General features: G+C 48.9%; 1 protein-coding gene across 1 annotated transcript; it reads right to left on the reverse strand.

Moving 5' to 3' along the window:
- Positions 1 to 14,066: 14,066 nt before the first annotated feature.
- Positions 14,067 to 24,124, reverse strand: Tob2 (transducer of ERBB2, 2). Its single transcript, XM_027404089.2, has 2 exons — positions 23,986 to 24,124; positions 14,067 to 17,868 (listed from the first exon to the last, which is right to left on the reverse strand). The coding sequence occupies exon 2, from the start codon at positions 17,774 to 17,776 to the stop codon at positions 16,739 to 16,741; it is 1,038 nt and encodes a 345-aa protein (XP_027259890.1). The 5' UTR covers positions 17,777 to 17,868; positions 23,986 to 24,124; the 3' UTR covers positions 14,067 to 16,738.

The raw sequence follows: 24,124 nt of genomic DNA on the forward strand, positions 1-24,124 counted from the left end.
ACTTCTAGGCTCTAGGGAAGGGATGACCCATAGGCTCCAAAGAGTGAAGTCCCCACTTCACTGAGTTCAGCCAGGGCACAGGGTATTGGATGAGAGGGTCAACCTGAAGCTGCACCCTCTTTCTAGTCCTCTGGATACAACTGACAAGCTGGGGCGGGGTCTGGATTTTCCTGTCTGTCAAAAGGAATGATAAATATGAGCAAGGAGCCAAACACCGTGGGGAGCCCTGCTGGCCTGCTGTTATAACTGGCAGAGCAGCCGAGGGGCTTTCTCAGGTGATAATGCTTGCAGACAAGCAGTATGTGGACTTGGGAAGAAACAGGAAGTCAAATAGGGCATCTCTGGGACCTCCCCTGTCCTGAGGCCTGTGACCTGAAATATATCCAGTGTATGTGTGTGTGGTATCAAAGTCTTAAGAGTGTGTGCCCACATCCAGGATCCTCATTTTGGCAGAGGGCCAGGAACCAGGAGATGTGGGATTTTCATCATCATGCCAAATTTCAAGAGCCGGATGACCAGCTCAGTGAGCCCTAGGGAAGTGCCCTTGGAGAAGACAGCACACTCCACTTCGATACCCCAACCCCATCCCTGATAGGTAGATAATCTTTCTCCTTCTTGCCCCAGTTCTTTATTTGCATGATGTTTGCATGTGTTTACATTCAGACCCTTGCAGGGTTTTCCTAAGTAGCATAGCAGCTGATTCTCAACCCTGCCCCCTAGACATGGAGAGCCACAGAGCTGTGGGGGGTCGGGTGGGGGAGTAACTTCCCTAAATTCAGAGTCAGGCTAGCTGAATTACTGAGCACTTATTGAACATTTGTGAGTAAATGATGATTTGTATATATCTGTTGCTTTCATTCTCAGAACAACCCTTTAAGGTGTAAGTAAGTGTGTGTGTGTGTGTGTGTGTGTGTGTGTGTGTGTGTGTGTGTGTGTGTGCTGGAGACTGAGCTCAAGGCCTTGAAATGATAGGCAGGTGTTCTACCACTGAACCACATTTCCAACCCCCTTTTGAAGGACCCATTTTACAAGTAAGAAACCTGAGAATTCAGTGCTAGAGAAATGGCTCAGTGTTTAAAAGCACAAACTGCTCTTGTAGTTCCCAGTATCCACACCAGGTACTTCACAAGTGCCTGTAACTCTAGCCAGGGGTGCTCTGACAACTCTGGTCTCTGTGGGCACTTTCATGTATATACCCCCACACAGACACACAGTTACAAATAATAGACGTCTTAGAAAAAAGAGAGAGAATAGGGATCTGAAAGGTTAATGGCTTAGCTGAGCTCACGCAGTGAGTTGGACTTAAACCCCAGCTCTGGGGCCTTCTGCAGACACTAGAGTGTGGAGACAGGGCAGGGGCCCAGGAGCCTTCTCTTTTGGCTCCTACCCACCCGGTAGAAAATCTATATGCCTACCTACCTAGCTCTTGTTCTTTTGGTACAAGGGACAATATATCCCCTGGGGAGATGAAAGGGAGTGGGCTGTTAGGAGAAGGTAGAAAGGCTGCCAAAGTTTTGAGGACCCTAAGCAGACATTGGGCTTTGCAGTTTTCTAAGAGTTCTGAGCTGTTTGCCAGAAGTGAGTCCTAGGGCATATGTAAAGACTGAGGACCCCATCCTTCCTGCCTAGCTTCAAGGATGCTTCCCCACCCCAGACATCTGGAAGCCCTGTCACAAGCTGTATGCTCCCTCATCCTCCCCTGGACCTCTAGGATTCTGGGCCCAGGGGACAAGGACCATGTTGGAGTTCCAAGATACACAGCTAGACTGTTAAGATTCCCAGTAGGTCAGGCGGTGGTGGTGTACAGCACTTGAGATACTGAGGCAGGTGGATCTCTGTGAGTTCAAGGCCAGCCTGGTCTACAAGAGCTAGTTCAGGATAGGCTCCAAAGCTACACAGAAAAACAAAACAAAACCAACAACAAAGATTCCCAGCAGTGTTCGTAAGAGGGATGACAATGTTGGCACTGGCTGGACACTCCCAGATGTCAGGCCTTATGCTCGGGATTTTTCATATGTGTTCCCAAGCAATCTTTCCTAGTGTACTCCTCAGGAATTACATATTGTTAACCCCATTATACAAATAAGCAAACAGGGACAGAGAGGTGAAGTAACCGGTCCAAAGGAGTACAGCTGAGAAATGTCATGGGCAGGATTCAAACTGAGGTCTGTGTAGGTCCAGTCTATCTTCACCCTCTTGCTGCTCTCAACTGAACTGTTAGGAAATGGAGATTCTAGTCAGTGGTGGTGGCACATGCCTTTAATCCTGCACTAGGCAGGCAGAGGCAGGCGGAATCTGTGAGTTTGAGCCTAGCCTGGTCTACAGAGTGAGTTCTAGGACAGGCCCCAGAGTTACAGAGAAACCCTGTCTTGAAAAACCAAAGCCAAAAACAAAAATACAAAAAGAAAATCAAACCGAGCTTTGGTGGGTGCTCTAAGGCCCAGCTAGGGAGTCTATCTGATGACTGCTAGTCTTAGATGTGGTATCCTGGACCCCCTGTACTCTCTGGGCTATAGGGGCACCTGGAGGTACAAGCAGATCCTTCTCAGGAGACCCATCTGTTTACCTGGGCAGGCCTGGATTTTGTTGTGACCATAAACACTTAGCACTGGCCTGCATTCCCCCATTTCCTCTCAGAAGCCTGAAGGATGCCTCTCAGGCATAAGGACTAATTTGAGATGTGGGAAACAGAACAGGGAGTGTGTGGTGGGGTAAGCTGAGTGGAGGGTGGGGAGCTGGCCAAGGCTTGAGAGTTTAAAAATATATCCTGTAAGCTACAGCCTGGGCTCCCAAGGCTTAATGACATCACAGGGGCACAGGATGTCCCTGGCAGAGGCTGGGAACAACAGAGGGGACATGGCAGGGGGAGGGGCAGAGGGGCTCCTAGTCTACCCCTTTTTGTGCCTGGAAGCTGTGTTTGCAAAGAGCAGCTATCTGGGGACAAGGGGGAACATCAGTCACTTTCTTCACAGATGCCACTCTGCCTCAGAAAAAATGAGGACCTGGGAGGTTGTTCCCGAGACCCCACTTTGAGAGATTTGGGAGTCCCTGGACACAAGTACGCAGTGCTGACTTACCATTTGTGATCCTGGAAGTCTGCTGGGCGTGGATAGGAGGAGTACTATTTGGCAGCCTCCTTCCCACTCTGTGGAGGGCTGGGGGGAGGTGGCAGAGCAAACGCAGAGCTTTTGGTTTGATGGGCTGTCAGAGCAAGACCCTGCTCTGAACTCCCAGCACCAGGAGGGACTAAGTAGGAAACAGCACTGTCATTTTCTAGATGATACGGAGACCCAAGGTGGACAAAGTGGCCTGCTTCAAGCCAGACACCCAAACACGTCACATCCAGCTAAGATGGGATCTGGCTTCCCTCGTTCAGTAGCTGCTGAAGGGATTGTCTCCACAGCTAAGACTGAGCATGAGATGGGTGGGAAGCTGGGGTTCATCTCGCTCTCCCTCTCTCAGCTCTCTCCCCCTCTCCCCCTGCTGTGCTCAGAATAAAGCTCAACCCTTCACCGGGCCAAGATTGTCCTTGGGGCGGCCTTCTCTCTTGAATCTGCAACCTGGAAAACTCAGTCTCACCCAGGTGCTCACAGATTCCTAAAACGATTGCTATTTCAGAAGTTGAACAAGCTGCTCTGGCTGTGTGGATTGATCCCACCTGTCTCTGCCCGGGAACCTGCTAGCATTGGCTCACCTTTCAGCCCTGAGCCGTCACTGCATCATCAGACAGCAATCATGATGATGACTGTGGCTGTTGTTTTCCTCTTCAAGGGCCAATTTGTTCTTAATGGTTGGACCTTCTTTTTTGTTTTTTTTGAGAGACAGGGTTTCACTGTGTAGCCCTGGCTTGCCTCAGACTCACAGAGATCTGCCTCCCAAGGTGTGTGCCACCAATGCCAGTTGTGGACCCTCATTTTTATTCACCTTTCCAATCCCAGTATCTACAAAATGCCTGGATAAAGTAATTATGTGGGATCTTAAGTCGGCCCCATTCTTTGTCCACATCTCATGTCCTCTCCAAACTTTGTAAAGTGGGCAAAGTCACGTTTTGAGGTTTATAGAGGCTGGGTTGTCTGTATCTCTTAGTAGGTATTAAGGGGATGGGGACACGAGTTTGGCCGCTCCTGCTTGGCCCCATCCATCCTCCAAGGAAGCTGTTACATGCTCATGAAATCACTGCAGGCCTCAGTCCCTGTCCCAAACCTCGGAAATCCTGGAGAGGGGCCTGGCACTCGGGAGGTAGAAGCAGACCGACCCCTCTAGGTTTAGAGGCCAGCCAGGGACAGGTAGTGAAGTGACTCTGTGTCAGAAAATAAAACAAAAATCAAATTAAACCCTGGGGATGACCCGTGCGTAAGTGCAGGGGGCCCTGGTGTGGAAACCTGGATCCAGCAATGTTGAGCGGCCTCCCAGTGTCTATAACCCTACTTTAGGGGCGCCTCCCTGGGGCAGCTGCGAAGTGGAGGACAATGCCCTTGATCAGGAGAGGTTATGCAGTCGCGGCCTTGCGCCCTTTCCTCCTTTCTCAGGAGTGAGGGTCTGTACTGTGGGGCCGACATAAATATCACCAAGGCGGATGACGAAGTCCTAGCAAGCCAGCTGCAGGAACCGAGTCCACGCCGTATGTGTGTGTGTGTGGGGGGGGGGGGGGCGAGTGGAGCTGAGGCCATAGCTCCAAGCCAGCAGGTATCTGGCATACGGTTTCTGCTCCTCCTTCCCTGCATCCCAGTACACCCACACCCTCCCTGCATCGTGCTCACACTCCTCCCTCCCCAGGCCCGGGTCATGGAGGCCAGTACGGCGGGCGCCACGGGGGCGGTGCAGTCACGCGCAGCGAACAGCAGGCTATTCATAGGAGGACGTCCCCGCCTGCCCGGCCCTCGCCTCGCCTTACATAACCTTCCTTTCCTTCCTCCTGTGCATTCTGCGGGGCGGGGGAAACAGCCTCGTGGAGCCCAGCCTCCTGCTTCCCCTTACTGCCTACAGGGAAACTGAGGCTCACTTAAATTGGGCACACCCAGTGCTTGTGGGTGTGGCCTAGGTCTGCAGAGGTGGATAAACAGCCCAGCCCAACCTGGGGCCATGGCTTCTCTTGCTAGGAGAGTTTCCTTCCACAGCCACTCCACCTCAGGTGGCTTGGCCTTACCTTACCTCTTCTTGGTGACCTGGGGCCAACTGTGCCTCTGAGTCTCAGTATGCCTACCTACAAAATGGCCTTTGCTTCTAGCATAGTAAGGAAACAAAACAAAACAAACAAACAAACAAACATGCTGTGGTGGCACAAGCCTTTGATCCCAGCACTCAGGAGGCAGAGGCAGGTGGATCTCTGTGAGTTCGAGACCAGCCTGGTCTACAGACACGCTCAAAGCTACAGGGAAACCCTGTCTGGGGAGGTGTGGGGAGAGCCTTGTCACCTGATGAATATAGCCAGTGACTAGGGGACCTACTTAGTGGCACCTGATGCCCTGCCCTGGGTCACTGGGGCAGTCAACTCTGTGTGGACCTTGGTCTCTGCTCTGGGAGCCTGTGGCCCTGCTTGCTTCTAGGCTCAGTATGGCCACAGATGGAGCTGGAGTCTATGTCCAGGTGTCCAGTGTCCATAGGACCCCCAGGAATGGAACATCTAAAAATCACTGCAGCCCCTCTCCCACAGTCCCACCTCAGTGGACCATTATCTGTGGCAAGTTGTTTGTCTGAAGTAAGTGTGTGTGTGTGTGTGTGTGTGTGTGTGTGTGTGTGTGTGTGTTTCTCATTGCAACTCTTGTTGCCCTGGTATTCACTACAAAGACCAGACCTATGTAGAAGTGGCCAAGATCCACCTGCCTCAGCCTCCCAATTGCTAGGAGGACAAAGGCTGTCTGGGACTCACTATGCAGCCCAGCCTGGCCTCAGAATTGAAGCAGTCCCAGATGGCACCACCACTTGTTCTGAGCACCTAATAAGAGTAATTTTTTTCTGGTATGGGGAGACATCTGGGCCTTCTCTGATGCTGGCAGCTTTACCTCGTTTGCAAAGTGGAGACAGTCACTTCTCTCTCCTAAGCCTGGCTTATCAGCAGGATGAAAGCCATTGTCCCTGCTCCACTTAGTAGCCTGGAATGTGAGCCAGGGCTTTATGCTCATCTTACCTTCAAATGACAAAGAGTGTCCTTTTACAGTTGAGGAAACCAAGGAACGAAACAACCCTGTGTAACATCCTGGTTTGCATTTTCTTATCTTAGCCTCTGGATTGTACTGGAGAAGAAAATACAGAAATTTTCAGAGGCGCTGGAGAGCTGGCTCAGCAGTTACAGAGGACCCAAGTTTATTCCCAGACCCATACCAGACAGCTCACAACTGCAGCTTCAGCTCCAGGGGACCTGACACCCTTTCCTGGTCTCTGCTCACACATGCATGTATCCACATGCATACACACACACTTTAACACATACATTTTAAAAATCTTAAAAAAAAATAAAGGGCTTAAGGAAACTCGAGGTCATCCTCTTGCCAAGCTATAACTTTGTAAGTGACTCTGCCATGTTCAGGACCTGGCCCAGCCCCAGACCCACACGTGGCATCGCCAAACTCTATTTCTCGCAGTAAATGTTTGCCGAGTGAGTGAAGGCAAGCCTGTGACCCTCTGCCCTCCACAGCCACCCCACAAGACCAGCTTCCTGAGTACTTGGATCATGTGCCTGGGACTCTGCCCACAATGTCCATAATGAGGCCAGGCATCTGGGGTCATCTCCTGTGTCCCAAGGAGCCCCTTAGCCCTTCTCTGATTCAGCTCCCACCTTTGAGAACCCCCTAGGATCTACTCAGCTGGCCTTTAACTCTTTGTCCCACAGGGGAAGGTAGCATAGAGCCACTCATCCCTCTATTGTCTGCTGTGTTTCCCTCAGGTATAAAATGAGAGTGGGGAACCGACCATGGTGTTTTCAACAATGCACATAAAGTCCCTGACACACAGGAGCCTTTAATAAACAAATGTCATTATTATTTATTAATATGGTCACAATAGTGAAGCTCGTTCCACTAATACTTTCCCTGTGAGAGTCACCATCTCAAGGCTTGCTGTGTGCTCATACCCGAAGAAGCAGGAGCCACTTGTCAGCTAAAGAGCTGTACATCAGAACCAGATGTGGTGGCGCACACCTTTAATCCCAGCACTCAGGAGGCAGAGCAGGCGGATCTCTGTGACTTCGAGGCCAGCCAAGGCTATATAGCAAAGACCCTGTCTCAAAACTTAAAAACAAAAGAGCAGCATTTTAGATGGGTTGCAACTTAGTCAAGTCACACGGCTAGTACGGAATTAAGGTAAGGAATCCAGGTCAACATTTTGGGGGTTGTTCTCTTATAGAATTTTGCTCACATGGCACCGGTCAGTGATATGGGGAAACAAAGATGAGGTAGAGAGGGATTGCTGAGGTCCCCACAGGGTGTCGGGCTCCTTCCTCCAAAGAACTGGCCCTCTTCTTGGCCAAGGTGGCAGGACAGGTTGTAAGAACAAGCCCTTTGCTCAGGCTGGCTGCCCCCCACCCAGTCGGCCAACTGCCCGTACCCTCTGCCAGCCACTGTTCCCTGTCAGCCAGCCAAGCTGTGAAGCAGTCTAGGACATTGTGTCCAGAGAGAGGTCCCAGCAGGCTTCCTACCTCCAAGACCCATGGTGCTGAACTGGCCCGCCCCTCTGGGCCCTGAGCCAACCTGGCCTTGTCCCCAGTCCTGACATGAACAGGAGGCCAGTGCTACCCTCCCAGAGACTGAGGTTCAGCTAGCTTTCTGCCTACCTTGCTTCCAGCCTTTTCTAAGGCATGTCCTGCTCATGCCCTTTTGCCTGGAGGCCAACCTCTGAACAGTTCCAGGGGACAGACTCCCAGGGCACCTCTCAGGACAAACAGGCTGGACACTGAGGTGCCTGCTTTTATGCCACCTTATGTATTTTTTCTTTGCCTGTATCAATATACCAGCCAGCTGATTCCAGGTGAGAGGCTCTCTTAGATGGAGGGAGACACAACTATGTGTGTGGGGCCCTGTGCCCTGTGAGATGGGTGTGGGCTTGCCTTTCCACTGAAAGATAAGAAAGTTGAATGCAGAGAGGCCAGCTTTATGCAAAGCCACACAGCATAAACTGATCCCAAATGACAAGCAGAATGGGGACTAAGGGGTATGGTCCTCAGGACAACTGTTGCACATAGCACATACTTAAATTTGTAACTTCATTATTGTTTTTTGTTTGGTTTTTGAGACACGATCTCACGTAATTCAGGCTGGTCTCCAATTCAGTATGTAGCCTAGGGGGCCCTGAACTGCTGCCCTCTTGCTGCCACCTCCTAAGTGCTGGTATTGCAGGGGGTACCACCATGTCTGACTGGAACTGGACACATTTTGACATATACCATGAATCCATCACCACCCACACCCAAAATAATAGATCTGTGTTTCCTCATCCTTTAAAAAAAATATTTGTTTGGGCTGGAGAGATTGCTCAGAGGTTAAGAGCACTGTCTGCTCTTCCAGAGGTCCTGAGTTCAATTCCCAGCAACCACATGGTGTGGCTCACAACCATCTGTCAAGATCTGGTGCCCTCTTCTGGCTTGCAGGCATACATGCAAGTGGAACGCTGTATAAAAAAATAAAAAATAAATGTTTAAAAAATATTTATTTTTTATTTAATTTGCATTGGTATTTTGTCTGTATGTATGTCTGTATGAAGGTGTCAGATCTTGGAGTTACAGACAGTTGTTAGCTGCCATGTAGGTGCTAGGAATTGAACCAGAGACCTTTGGAAGAACACTCAGTGCTCTTAACTGCTGAGCCATGTCTCCAGCCCCCATGGTTTCCTCATCCTTTCAGACCCTGCTTCATGCTGTCCTTGGTCCATCTCCAGGCATCCACTAATCTACTGCTTTTACATTAGTTGACATTTTCTATAATTTTCTTTAAATCAAATCATATAGTATGCAGTCTTCCCTCTTCGGTCTGGCTGACATTCCGCATTTTCTTTCTTTCTTTCTTTCTTTCTTTCTTTCTTTCTTTCTTTCTTTCTTTCCTCCTCCTCCTCATCATCATCCTCCTCCTCTTTCTCCTCCTCCTCCTCCTCCTTCTTTTTTTTTGACAGGGTTTCTCTGTATGTTTGTAGCCTGTCCTGCAACTAGCTCTTGTAGACCAGGCTGGTCTCGAACTCACAAAGATCCGCCTGCCTCTGCCTCCCGAGTGCTGGGACTAAAGGCATGCGCCACCACTGCCTGGCTACATTCCGTATTTTTATTTTGAGATTCATCCATGTTGTCCCATGTCATCAGTGGCTCGGTACTTTTTAATCACTGAGTATTAGCCCCTAGCATGGATGTACTATGTAACCTGTTCAACTACTTAGGGGTAGCAAGATGTTTCCACTTTGGAGCTTTTATTTGTTTGTTTGTTTATCTATCTGTCTTTTGGAGACAGGATCTCATTATGTTGTCCTGGCTGTCCTGGAACTGGCCATGTAGACCAGGCTAGCCTTGAACTTCTCACATTCCTGTTTCTGCCTCCTGAGAGCTGCAGAAGGCAGGTGTGTGTGCCACCACACCTGACTTCCATTTTCTATTGATTTATATTTTCTGGGCATTGCAGGGGACACAAGCACCACAGCACACTTGTGGAATCAAGGACAATTTTCTGGGTTCTTTCCTTCCGCCATGTAGGGCCCAGCAGGCTCCCTACCTCCAAGACCCATGGTGCTGAACTGGCCCGCCCCTCTGGGCCTTGGGCCAACCTGGCCTTGTCCCCAGTCCTGACATGAACAGGAGGCCAGTGCTATCCTCCCAGAGACTGAGGTTCAGCTAGCTTTCTGCCTAACTTACTTCCAGCCTTTTCTAAGAGGAGTGTCCTGCTCATGCCCTTTTGCCTGGAGGCCAACCTCTGAACAGACTCAAAATTGTCAGCCTGGTAGCAGGAGTCATTACTTGTGCTTTCTTTTAAAGTTTCACAGTTTGAGGTTCTGTTTCTGTACTTTGACTGGCCCTGGTAGCTTCATGAACTCATCTACACTTGCTATGCTCATGACTGCCTTTTTTTTTTTTTTTTTGAGACAGGGTTTCTCTGTAGCTTTGGAGCCTATCCTGGCACTCGCTCTGGAGACCAGGCTGGCCTTGAACTCAGAGAGATCCGCCTGCCTCTGCCTCCCGAGTGCTGGGATTAAAGGCCTGCGCCACCAACACCCGGATGACTTTGCCTTTTCTAACCTTGAGTCTTTTTATTTTATTTTTCCTTTTGGTTTTTGAGACAGGGTTTCTCTGTGTAGCCCTGGCTCTCCTGGAACTCACTTTGTAGACCACAAACTCACTGAGATCTGCATGCCTCTGCTGAGAGCTGGGATTGCCTCTCTACTGCTAGGGACCTTATAATTCACCTTCCTGGTTCAAGGCTTGTTCCCAGGGAAACCCTCTATTCCCTTGATCATCCAGTCAAAGGGGTAATGTGTAGCTGCCATCATTGGCAGTGAGTTCGAGGACATTCTGGTTTCCATAGCAAATTCCAAAACACCTAGGGCAACATATACCTTGTCTAAATAAATGAATAAATAAATAAATAATAAAGTAGCTTTTTGTTTTTGTTTGTTTTTTACCCCAGACAAGATCCCATGTAAGCTAGGTTGGCTTCAAACTCCTGTATAGTTAAGGATGACCTTAAACTCCACCTCTCAAGTAATGGGATTAGAAGCTCCATGAATGCTAGGCAAGCCCTCTAACAGTTGAGTCACATCTCCACACTTGTTTGTTGTTCAGAGAATCTCACTTCAAGAGACAGCAGTCTTGTCTTCTATTGATCCCATATTTTCCTCCTGCCTAAAAAAAGTGCCAGCATTTATTGAAGGCTCCATGTTTTTTTTTGTTTTTGATGGTGCTATGGCATGTTAGTTTAGGCAACTGAACTACATTCCTAACTCCATGTTGAATACTGAATATTGCGTGTGGAATAGAGAGGATTATGTCAGGGCAGAGCTAGAAGAGATCCAGGCTGCAGGCCAGGCCTTCCCTCCCTTTCAGCCTTCCCTAGCTCTGCTGTAGCCAGGAGTCATTTGGTTAGGCCTTGTGAGTGGAGGGTGTCTTAGCTGTCCCATGGAACTTGTCTATCATTTCACCCTTTCTACCCAAGAATGGTGTCACAGGCACCTCACTAGATCAGAGAAAGGCACTGGCCAGGAACAGCTCAAATGGCTCGAAGTGGGGCCTGTACCTACTGTTGTTGCTTATTGTACAAATGGGATGGATGTCAAGAGAATTTCAAGGCCATACAGTGAACTGACAACTTTGAGAACCTACTTCTCTTGCTGGCAATGAAGTTCCCTAAATCTAAAGTCATATTGCCCAGGGCTTAGAGACTTTCTGACTGGGCCCTGGCAAGACTTGGCCAGACTGGTCAGGCTCATGGCAAGGAGGGGGTGCACCTCTCTATGTTGGCTCACTCACAGGGAGAAGACAATTGTAGAGGACACAGTGTCATCCCTGTGGCCTAAGGACACTGACTCAGGCAGGCCATGACAAGGGAGCAGGGTTCACTGTGAGTCACCCCTATTTCTCTATCTGCCTCTCCAGGGAGAAACTCCCAGGAGGTTTCAGGGACACATGTCAAAGGCCCGTCTTATCCTGAGGCAAAAGGCTGGGCCCCAGAAGAGTAGAGCTTAACACACTTCACCTCTTGCTGAGACAAGCAGCCTCCCATCTAGGCAAAGGGCAGGGCAGAAGCAACTCAAGCTCCACTCTGAGAACAGTTTCCTTTTCCACCCCAGCTTGGGTTTCGGCCTGTTTGCTGATGCAGGGAGGTGTAACTGGACTGGGCTGGCCAGAGCATTTGAAGATGGACAATAAAGCCATGATGAAAATGATACTTGCCTTGTTTGATCCAGACCAGATAGTGTGCTCAGCATTTTCCCACCCATTATTCCATTTAATCTTCACGAGGAGGTGCGATTAGTAACCCCATCTTAGAGAGGTTACAAGGTGCAGAAGCAGTAGAGTGCTTTGCCCAAGGTCTCCCAGATGTCTAGTGGCAGGGTGGGACTGGAACCTGTGCAGAGGGGCAGGGTGTACTCTTCCTGACAGTCTCCCTAGAGCCTTGCCTTTCTCTTTTGTAGCTAGCCTGTACTCTCTTCACTGCTTCCAGGAAGCCTTCTGTGGTCTGTGTTCTCCTAGAGCCATGTGCTTATACGCCTTGACACTGCTCTGCTGCTTGTAGTTCCGAGACACTCATAGAGGAGAGTCCTTTTGGGAAGGAAGAACCCTTTACCAGAACATTTATTTATTTTGATTTTTCGAGACAGGGTTTCTCTGTATACTTTGGAGCCTCTCCTGGAACTCTCAGTAGACCAGGATGGCCTTCAACTCACAGAGATCCATCTGCTTCTGCCTCCCAAGTACTGGGATTTAAAGGTGTGTGCCACCACCTCCTGGCTTATTATTTTAATAAATAAGCTTGGTGGCAAGTGACCTTACCTTTTGAGCCACCTCTCTCTGGCCCCAGAATATTCTTTCTACCTCTTTGTTGCAGGAAGGGCCCCAGGCAAACCCTTGGTCCTCTCGATCTTGTCCCTCACACTCTTCAGAGCCACTGAGCTGTTTGGGACTAAATAGAGGTTTGAATATGTGAGGATGTTATGGTGGATTGGCTGGGGCAGATTGTTTAAACCTCTAGGGTCCCTACCTTGAACTGGAGGGCTTGTTCCAGAAGTTTCAGCACCTTATAGAGCTAAGTTCTAGTGCCCAGACCCTTCATGTCCAAGTATGTGTCAGGTAGTTGAGCAGGTAATCATGGTACCTGCTGAGTCAGGACCTGTGCTTACTATAGTATAAATAGGATTAAGTGGCTGAGGGGCCATCTTACCCCTGCCCTGGGCCCTGTTGACAGGCAACCTGGACACAGGGCATAGAGCTAGGCAATTGGTTCTGTGTGGACCAAGACATCCCTTTGCTCCATAGGCCAAAAGAAGGCTTGACATCAGGGCTGCTGGGACCCTGTCCAGAAGTTGGAAGTTTGGCTTCAGTTTTCTTTTCTTTCTGGTTTTTCTAGACATGGTTTCTATGTGTAGTCCCAGCTGTCCTGGAACTTTGTAGAGCAGGCTGGCCATGAACTCTGAGATTTGTCTGCCTCTGCCTCCTGAGTGCAGGGATTGAAGGAGTGAGTATACCACCACCACCCAGCTGGCTTTGAGTTTTCTAGCTATAGTTCATGTTTGGGTGGGGAGGGCTATATATAGCCATTACCTATGAGATGCCACACCTGTAAAGGTAGGCACCACAGTTCCTCCTTCACAGGGCCTGACACTACCCATGGTGATGAACAGTCAGACATGCCTCAAAACCTCAGCTGACCACTTACTATCTTTGTGAACTTAGGGAAACAACCTAACTGGGAACTCACTTCTGAACTCTAAAATGGATAGAATGTCTTTAGCACTGGCTTGCTATGAGGATGGAATGACTCAAAGACAGCCTTCACAGATGCCCTGCCCAGTCCAGCCCAGGTGCTCTAGGCAGTAGTAATGTGCTCTCGGTTACCAAGGAAAGCCATGTCCCAGAACAAGGAAGTGGCTGAAACCTTAAGGAAATCAGGTAATGGCAGGTGGCTGCTTTTGAGCCCCTGGCTTAGGACAGCCTCTTCACCTGGGGCAGCTCTGCAAGTACTCCAGCTGGAGGTGGGGGTAGGGGTGGGACTGACTGAGAACCCAAGCATTAGGCCGATGAAAGCAAGGCCCACACTAAAGACCAAGTAGCATGGAGGAGGGAGAGTATAAATAAATACCAGATCTAAGCAGGGTGGGGGCATCTTAGTCCTCTTCCTCCAAGGAATAAGTGGCTCCTACAAAATCCTCCCAGCTCTGGCTGTACAGCACACAAGTGGAGGGACAAGGGGAGGTGGCAGCTCTTAACCCAAGAGAACAGTTGGCAATGTGGAAAAGGACTGTGGTGGTGGGCACACCAAAGGGATATGAGGTCTACCCAGAGCTGAGTCACTGTGAGGGTGACTAACAGTCTCCTGAGGCCCACAGCCATTTCTCCATTCCAAAGGGACCCCAGAAACAAAACAAGCCAAGAGTAAGCAGGAGACTATTATATATCATGCTTTTAATACAAACTTAAAAAAATCTGGAACAATATAAACTGTACAGATTTGATCAATCTTTGTTTTGAAACTAAATCTCTAAACACACCAATGTCTCATTCCAAAATATTGCACAACGTTCTGAATACAAAATGTCTTGATTGCATTCTTCCTTCACTAGAGAAAAAAAGGTCATCGCCCTGCTTCCAGCTCCTCTCCATGGCTGCTGCCTCAATGCCTATTCCCACCCCAGGGAGACCTACAGAATCAGGAAAAAGACAGCATTCTGGACTGACGGCTACATTCTTAGCAAGATGATCCACCTTCAGGTTTGCTCCTGGGTGAGAGGGCTAGAGAGGATGGGAAAGGGGAGGAAAAGGTTTTATGTTCCTATTTTTTAAAGTTTGTTTTTCCTGAAAAAATATTGGTTTCTCTCCTTTTTAAGAAAAAATCTTGAAAAGAAAAAAATTACGTTTCTTACATTAGAAATATACATATATTATATATACCTCTTACATTTTACAAATGTAGCAAATTATTCAATACAAACGGACACCAAAAAATGTAAAAAGTAAAAAAAAAGTTTTTCTATGAAACCAGGTAAATTAGTGCAGATTTTTTTTTCCTTAAAAAAAATAAAATTGAAGCAAAAATGTCTAGATTTGCGATGAGACACTGAACTGGGCCCAAGAGCCCAGCCCAGGAGTCACGTTCCTGAACACTCGCTTCTCTTCCTATATCAAATGACACAAGGGGCTGGGCTCCAGTCTCCCCTGTGTGAGAAAACAAGCTGGCTTGGGTGCAGGTGGTACCTGTGTGCACGTGGGAGGAGGGGCTGGAAGTGGGGGTAAGGCAACACCTGACTTGTCCCAGAGAGGCTATTGACCAGGGACTGAGGCTGAAGGAAGAGGAGGCCCAGATCGGGCTGGCTGGAGCAGACTAGGGACAGGTGGTGCTGGGCTGAGAACTCAGGGCCAGCCTTGCCCTGCTGGGGGAGGGAGGTAGAGCTAGTGCCCAATGCAAGGAGGGGGGTTGGCAGTGTCGGTCTGGGCTGAACTCACTGCCGCAGTAGTTCCTTCCCACACGAAGTCCCTGGAGAGGGTGGAGGTCAGGGCTTTGGTGCTTTCTGGTGATGGGGCTTCTCTTGTCTGCCCACAAGATCCTATCTCACAGCATCAAAGTCAAGTAGTGCTAGGTGAGGGCAGACACAGTATGGCAAGAGACAGGAACCAAGAAGTTCTCAGATGATGCAAATGCGTTTACACCTACAACCAAAAATCACAAAGTCTCAATTCAAGGCTCAGTAATGCCCACCACAGGCACTGACTCCAAATTCTCTCCCTGTCCTTACCCTGGGCTAAGGTCACACAACAGAGTTGCTGAAGTCTAGGGACTCCTCTTAGGCATCAGGTTTGGGTATCCCTCACGCCATTCTGAGTTTTTTTGTTTTTGTTTTGTTTTTTGTTTTTTTTTTTTTTTTTGGTCAAAAACAAACGAAAGTGCAGATCCCTCCGCAGTCTGGAAAACCAGTTCCTTGTGCAGTGCTTTCCCCTGGAGTTTCTTAGGCTTAGCCATTGTCACCCCACCACATACACTGCCCTACAGCCTTACAAATGGACTATCAATCCACCCTGGGCTCATCCACCAGCCTTGTACATAAATAAGCACTTGTTGCAACCCAGATTCATACCCAGAGAGAGAAGTTCCATGTGACTTGGAATCCTTTAGAACATGACAGCAAGCCACACACATTCACAGGCATGAATGCACACACAAAAACACACACACTTACCCCTACCTCTATACTTTACCCTAACCTCAGGCTCAGGGAAAGGCTGCACTGGAGAAGGAGAGGCTACATACATGGTGTCCAGGCCAGGAGGGAGTGAGGGATGGGGCCACAGGACAGAGAAGGATTCCAACTAGAATAAGTGCTAACCTCCCTATGGTCACAGATATTAGCTTTAGGGGGAGGGTGTCAAGTGGCCAGTCAGCAGCTCCCTGTGGCCCAGCCTGAGAGGGAGTTGAAGCTAGGGCCAGACATATTCGGGTGGCAGGGCCTGAGAAGATAGCTAGTGTAGAGGTCATGGACACAAGGCCAGCCTCTCCCTGCTCCAGGGACATCTGGTTCCAGCTGCTGTTCTTCCCTGTGAGCTTGAACACACCAATCCCAAAGGAGCATGAAGGAGGGAGAGTGGGGAAGCAGCAATTCACATCTGGACCATTCTCAGCGCAGGAAACCACTAATTAAAGATGTCATATAGAAAACTCCATGTAACCAAAAAAAAAAAAAAAAAAAAGAAAAAAGAAAAAACCGAAAAAAAAAAACCCAAAAAAAACAAAAAACAAAAAAAACAAAACAAAAAACAAAATAAAAACAAAAAACAAAACAAAACAAAAAACCCAAAACAAAACAAAAAAACTCAAAAAACCCAAAACCCAAACCAACCAAATGAAATCAGGGGCAGGCAGGAAAATAGTTGGGGGCTGAGTTACACACAACTTTGTGCTTTGGAAGCCCCCTCCTACTCTGTGCCTGGGCGGATCTTTTTCCTAGCTGTGAGAATGAGAAGATTGGAATCTTTTTGTACAGTTCTCTTTTCCTCTTTTGTTTGGCCTTTCCTTTCTCTTTTCTGTGGTCGTGGGTGCTCCTGGCCTGGCAGACAGGAAGACGGTCAGTTGGCCAGCACGACAGGCTGGAAGGGCTGGTTGGGATACTGCATGGTGTTCAGGTTGTAGCTGAGGCCTTCTACGAAGGGTGTTTTCTCCAAGAAGAGGCTGTTAGTGCCACCTCCGAACACCTGGGACACATCAAAGCTGCTGCTGTTGCAAGTGCCAGCTCCACTACTCCCAAAGGGGGCCGAAGTGCTGTTGCCCTGGCCATCTGCCCCATCAAAGAAGAGGCTGGGAGAGCCACCACCGTTGTACACAAACTCCTTGGCATTGGGTGAAAGCTGGGACTGAGAGGCTGGACTGGCTGTGATGAAGTTCAGTGAATGCATAGACAAAGAAAGGCTCTTGTGCTTCAGCAGGTTATTCGTGGGTGAGCGGGCCATGCGAGGCTGCTGTTGTGGTGGCTGCTGGCCACTAGCCCCGCTACCAGCCACACTTACACCACTTGATGGCCCACCACCCTTCTTCATCTTTGTGGAGCCAAATTTGGTGGCAGCAAAGGAGGCAGTAGTGAAGGTAATAGGCTGGGCAGACCGGGGGATAAAGGTGGGGCTGGGTGACTGGCCAAAGGATGGTGATGGAGAGTTGGACAGGGAGCTGTCCTGGCTGCCGATGGGCACAAACACCTGGGCATCAGGGTTGAAGCTGCTCTTGATCTCCTTGTCCAGCTCTGGGGTACCACCACCCTCACTGTCATCTAAGTACAGGACTTTCACAGTTCCCTTCTCACCAATCTGGTAGGATACCTCGAAGGGGTCAATCCAGACACTCAGCTCCTCTGGCACATTGGCACGCACATCCTCCACTGCTAGACCACTGCGCTTGGCAGCCAGCTCCACCACAGGGTCTACCATCTCCCCAATGTGGACACAGCGGAAGCCAGAACCTTTCAATGGCTTCTCAGGGTACCAGTGGCCTTCATACTTTTTTTTTAAAAGCCGCTCTAGTTCCTCCCCAAACAGGTCTGCCCGTCGCCGGGGCAGCTTGTTGTACAAATAGGAGATGATGAAGTTTAGGGCCACTTTGATCTCCAGCTGCATGATCCTCTCTCAGGCAGAGAATCAGCACAGGGTACGTGCACAGGTCAAGAGCAGTGGCAGGAGTAGATGAGTGGCCCCGGATCCAGAGGGTTCTAAGAAGAAAGGAAAGGATCATGATGAATACATAAGCAGAAAGGCATCCAGCACACACTAGGCAGCTGTGCCAGTGTGTTGACCAATGACAGAACAGACAGAAAACCACCAGCTTTTGATCACAGAGATCTAGTGGCACATTCCTTTCTTTCCTTTTGAGTCTATACAGCTTTGGTTGGCCTACAACTCACTATGTAATAGACCAGGCTACCCTTGAACTTGCAGTGATCCACCTGCCTCTGTTTCCCAAGTGCTGGCTTACATGCAAAAATGATCATTCCTGGCTTTGGACAAATCCCTTTTTTCTAAACCTTAGTTTCCTCATCAGTAACCTGAGGTTCAAGGATAAAGCTCCCTATACTAAGTACTTAGTAGGCACTTAAAATAGGAGTGAACTGTGCTTTCTATCATTTTGAGAATTCAGGACATTGTCAGAATGACATTAAATAACTAAGGAATAAAATTAGGGCCCCAATCTAGCTGGATCTAGCTCTTGCTGTCTCTGCAATGTCTCCATCAAATTGTGCCCCAAAACTGTCAAATGCTCGAAGATTTAAGTTTCAAAATTATAGCTGCCCTCCTTAAACTGAATTAGATACAGGTCACTGAACATGAAGGGGCACTGCCAACTTTTCACTGGGGCTTGAACTCCAGTCACATCCATCTGTCACCCTGGATCCCATAGGTGTGTTTGCTTTGGGGCTCAGCCTCAGTTTACAGAATCAATTTAAGAACTTGGTAGTATGACCAAAGCTTGCATTTCTGTCCAGCCTCAGTAATGGGACAAGGCCATGACCCCACAGAAAGAGGCAAAATTTGTCAAAAGCACAATCTGCCAGCTCACAAGGGAATGGTTGGACCAGGGGAGCCTAGGGAAGTGCAGGATGCAGGGCCTGGGTGGCTGGCAGCGCACAAAGAGAAGCAGCATTGTAGCCTGAGGCAATCTCCACAGTTTCTGGCAAGGTTGAGAGTGATAAGGATGGTGGAGGGAAGAAATTTTCCATCACCCTACAGCTTCCAGCTGGGAAACCATCATCACTCAGTCTCCCAAGGACCATCTGACCACCTGTCCTCGGCACCAGGTCAGATTTATCAAGTGTTTGGAGAACCCCACAGAGGAGGCAGCCCAGGATAAACACTCAGATTGTTATTTTGGGATTCTTTCATAGCCAGATCCCACTGAGATCAGAAAGCTATACTTCCTAGGTCTGGGCAAGCCTCCTGTTGCAGGAAGATGATCTGTGAGGTACTGGGAGTCATTTTCCCCAGAAGGATGGCTTCTAGACATCTATCTGCTTGGGGAGAAACTGAAAAGGCCCCTCTATGGCAGGTAAAGCCAGAGCATATCTCTAGCTAGACCTTTGAGCAAAGCCATGTGCTGACCTCAGCAGAGACAAGGTTGACCAGTGAGCCAAGGGCATCTTCTGTCTTGTGTGCAACTCAGGGCTGCATTTTGATTAATGTTCCTTCTGGTTGCGACATGTTTTCATGTTAATTCTCAGGCCTGTGCTCAGGGCTTTTATGGAGCATGCCAAGAACCCAATCTTCAGAAGACTTGAGTGTATACACCTGAGAAGGCACCCAGAGTCCATCTGTGGGAGCACATAAGTACCCCATTTAGTCACCCCCAGCCCATGTCTAAGAGACAGGAAGGAGTGGCTGCTCAGAATTCAGGGAACCCTGATTTCCCCTGTAACCTGCTAGTCTCTTCAAATGTCTACTCATGACCAAGATAGACTGGTTCTAGGGTCCTTTTGTTTTTGTTTTGTTTTTCGAGATAGGGTTTCTCTGTGTAGCTTTGGAGCTTATCCTGGCACTCGCTCTGGAAATCAGGCTGGCTTCTAACTCACAGAGACCCACCTGCCTCTGCCTCCTGAGTGCTGGGATTAAATGCCCGGCTGTCCTTTTGGTTTAAAGAAAAGAATAGTTAAAAAGAATAAGGGATGTTGCACACCTTTAATCTTGGCATTTGAGAGGCAGAGGCAGGCCTATCTCTGAGTTCATAGCCAGTATGGTCTATAGAATGAGTTCCAGGACAGCTAGGGCTGTCTTGGGGGGGGAAAGGAGAGAATAAGGGGCTTAGTTGATGAGGGTCAGGTCAAAGCTAGTTACGATATTGTGGGCCTTTTCCTATGTGGTAAAGTAGGCTTTTCTTTTGTGTGTGTCATAAGTAGGGGCCAGAGATACTGGTTTTTATGTTGCCCAGGCTGGCTTTGAACGTCTAGGCTTCAGCTGGGTATGGTGGTATGAGCCTGTAAACCTAGCACTTGAGAGGTAGAAGAAACAAACAAACAAACAAACAAAAAACCAGGAGTTCAAGGCCAAATAAACTAAATCAGGAACTCCTATGTTCAAGCAATTCATGCCTTCTGAATTGGTAACTTAAGAATGAAGGTTAGAGGGACTAGAGAAATGACTTGGCAGTTAATGAGTATATGCTGCTCTTCTAGAGGACCTGAGTTTGGCTCCCAGGACTCAAGCCAGACAGCTCACACACTCTAACTCCAAGGAATATGCTGCCTCTGGCCCCCTGAGGTACCTGTACTCACAGGCACATACCCATATGAAGATACACATATCCATGTATAATTCTCTGGTGGTCCACTAAAGGTATCCAATATGAAGAGACTGAAAAGCTGTAAACAAAGTTGGCATCAGGCCTCAAAAAGAGGCCTACTGTTAAAGGTTGTGTTTCCAAAGAATTTTTTGGAAAGTAAAACACACTCAATGTCATCATGACACTTTCTTCAAGGCACAATAGAGCCTCTTAGTTATCTTACCCAGAAGGGCTTCCACGCCTTTCTAGATGTCCTCAAATTTTGCTGTATAATTGCCTTCCAAGTTCTAACTCCTGAATGGTACAGCCTCAAAATGGGAACACTCTAAATGTAGGCCAAAGTCATTGGGAAATAAGCCTCTCACCCCAAAATACAATAGCACCACTGTCATCATCCTAGGGAACCAGTATTTGCAGCATAAGCAACTAAGGCTGCACACCAATTTATACCTCAGTGGTGTTGCTGCACAAACAAGGAAGCATAACTTGCTCTTTGGCCTCTTTAATTGGAGAACAGGCCAGGCCAGATGGCTATGGTGTGGAACCTTATAGAAAGGCCAGATGACTAGAACGGGAGTCCCTGCTTTACCAGCTCAAACTCTAACTTTGACTTCAAGAAGCTTACAGAGCAGAGAATTAAAGTCCTGGCACTATCCTGTCTTCATCTAAAGATAGGAGTGACCATTTGGCTGAGTTTGTTTTTTAGGAAGTGATGGACAAATTATAGTGCTTATATATAAAATATTTATGGAAGTATGATGAGATTAGCAAGCTTAGAAATAACTACCCTTCAAAAAAGGAACAAGCAGATTTGTTGAGCAGCTGTAGAGGATTCAGACCTTTTTCAACAAAACACTAGAAAGGTAACAAAAAATAAATAAAGGAAAGGTTGAGTACCCTAGTGTGGTGCCAATCAGGAAGTAGAACGAATCTCTGTGAGTTCAAGGCCAACCTGGTCTACATCGAAAGTAACAGGCTAGCCAGCACTATATAGGGAGAAACTGTCTCGAAGTTTCTATTAAACCAGAAAGTGTTTAATAGTAAAATCTCATTTTAGACAATGTACTAAAAAGTTGCATGTAAGCTAAGGTGTGCAGTGCCTGTAATTGCAGCAGATAGAAGGCTGAGGCAGGAGAGTCAGAAGTTCAAGGTCAGTCTGTGCTACACACACAACATATATGAAAAAAAAAATCTGTCCAAACACTTTTCCCTCCTTTTCTTTTACTTCAGCCATGGGTTAAACCTCGACTGGGATCCCTTGTGTTGATGTGTATTTTAGCGTTTAGGAGAAAGATAAAATGGAACAAGGAAGGAGCTCTGGTGCTACACAAAGGTTTCATCAATGTTGATTCCAGAGAAACTAATGAAAACGCAAAACAAGACAAAAAAAAAAGGCTCATATTTTAGAAAAGAAGAGGTAAAGGTGAAGAATCTCGAATATCTTACCCCCCCCCTACCCCATTCAGGTATCTCAAATTTCCAACATCCTACAATCAATCGCTAAGGTTCAGCTAGATGCGTGTGGAGGAGCATTTTAACACGGTCAAGACAACAGCCACCATGGACAGGAACCAGGCTCAGGCAGCTCCCCAGCCATCAGTCCTCAGCTCTTGTCCCGGAGGCAGCCGCCCAACCGGCAATATGGGTTGCAGGACTTCCAGGATACGTGACGAGTGCGTCGGGCTTAGACCCTGATACCACCTCCCTGACACTCTGGACCACCCGGGCCATACCACAAGAGTCCTCTCTAGGGCAGGGCTCTCTGAGATCTCAGGGGCGGAAGGCTCGCCTCACCCAAGGTGGCGCGCTCAGCACTCTGGGAGCCGTAGTTCTCAGGCCTCTGGGCGCCGGTAGGAACTCGTGACCTACTTTTCGAACACACTACACTTCCCTGCGCACGATGCGAAGACCCGGCCGGCTACACCGCGCATGCCTGGCACCAGGACCTGGCCAAGGGTCCGAAGCGGAGGAAAAGTTTCCGACGCACATGCGCGCTGCGGCGAGTAGGCGCTCCCCCTCCCATCGCCGAAGACGTTTGGCATATATCTGCCCATAAGGCCTCTCACCGGCTATCTTTTCTCCCCACGTCCCTGTCCAGGCTAGACTCCAATAACTCTCCTCTTTCCCTTCATGACCTCCCAAGCCTACCGAATTAGGGCTCTGCGACTAAAGGGGCTTTTCCCGGGTGAAGCAGGTGGGCTGGGAACCAGGGTCATCCCTGGGGCTCCGGCCTCTGGATCTCAATGGACTGTCGCTGTCTGGGGTAGCTGTAGAACAGTGTACTCAAGGAGAAACGGGCCCTTTCCACTTAATACCCAGCAGGCTCGGCTCCAGCATCCCCACAGCCAAGAAGGGAATAGCAGGAATTAGATCCAATTCTCCAGTCCAGTCGGCCAAAGAAATTCCTAGTTAAGCTGTGGGGAGGCGCCCATTCAACAATAAGGCCTGACGCCGGAGGGGGGTGTCCAAGCCTCACCCCACTTCTAATACAAGAGAAACCGGACTCAGGTAAAGAAATGGGAAAAGGTTCCCAGGCAAGCAAAAAAAAAAAAAAAAAATCCCTACATCTGAAACCTGGACATCTTCTAATACTCAGAAATTCTGAATCTCCTCCCACTGCAAGGCCTACCCTAGGACCAGACTTACCAGATCCTCTGCAAACCTCCCCTGCAGGGTGTTAAAGCTCCCTAATCCTTCCTCCCACACCAGCTGTTTTTCCCAGTGCTTAAGTGAGGGGTGGGGGTAGGCGCTGACAGGCAACAGGGTTCTTATTGTTGTTGTCAGGATCAAAGAGAAACCCACTTCCAGAATTGGGTGGATAGAAATGAGAGAAAAAGGTTAGGCACTGAACTGGCACCAGAAAACCTGTCTGCTGACCCTTAAGCCTGCTGTGTGAGGTTCTGGTTGCTCCCAGAGAAGGGGAAGGGAAGGGGACGGGGACCGCTTGTGGACTGATTGCCCTTCTGTCCATTCTCCCCTTTCCCTCCTTAGATTTTGGTCAAGGGAGCAGTCCATCTTCCCTGGACTGAAGGGGAAGTTTAGGAATAGGAGAGATCAAACAGAATTAATACACCATCTGACAGGCTCTTTTGGTACTTTTTCCCACCCACACAAGAATATAAAGAGCTCAACCTGCAATAAATTGTTCAGCAACTCAAGGGCAGTCTCCACTAACCTGCCCGGTCACCAAAAAGGAGGTGTCCATCTCATAGGTCCCAAAGAGACAGAAACATACTGTTAATAATCACCGCCCCGCTTCCCCTCACACGGGAAAGTCAGCAGAAAAACAAGGATCGAATCCCCTTCCTACCCCTTATTTATTTAACGTAAACCGGAGTTTGGTTTCTTTGGGGGGGCGACAAGGAAAACCTAGCGAGTGAGGCGTGAAGAAATGGGGAAGGAGGTCAAGGAGGAAACACACTCCGCCCAGGAGAGGGCCGCACTCGGAACTAGGTACCCCAGGATCAAAGAGTGATGGGAGAGCTACACGGGCGGATCTAGGGAGACGCGGCAGGGGAGTGGGCCGGTGTGCCGCCCGCCCGCCCGCCCGCGCACTCACTCGGGTCTCCGCGAAGGGGCGCTCTGCAGGCCGCGGGACGGAGGTCTCTCGCCCAGCCTCGCCGACGCCGCGAGGCCGAGGGCCACGGTGTCCTTTTACGTCGTTGAGGGTTGAGGGGGACGAGGACCGAGTTCATATG

The sequence above is a fragment of the Cricetulus griseus genome, chromosome 2 (genome assembly GCF_003668045.3).
Source record: "Cricetulus griseus strain 17A/GY chromosome 2, alternate assembly CriGri-PICRH-1.0, whole genome shotgun sequence".
Lineage (NCBI taxonomy): Eukaryota > Metazoa > Chordata > Mammalia > Rodentia > Cricetidae > Cricetulus > Cricetulus griseus.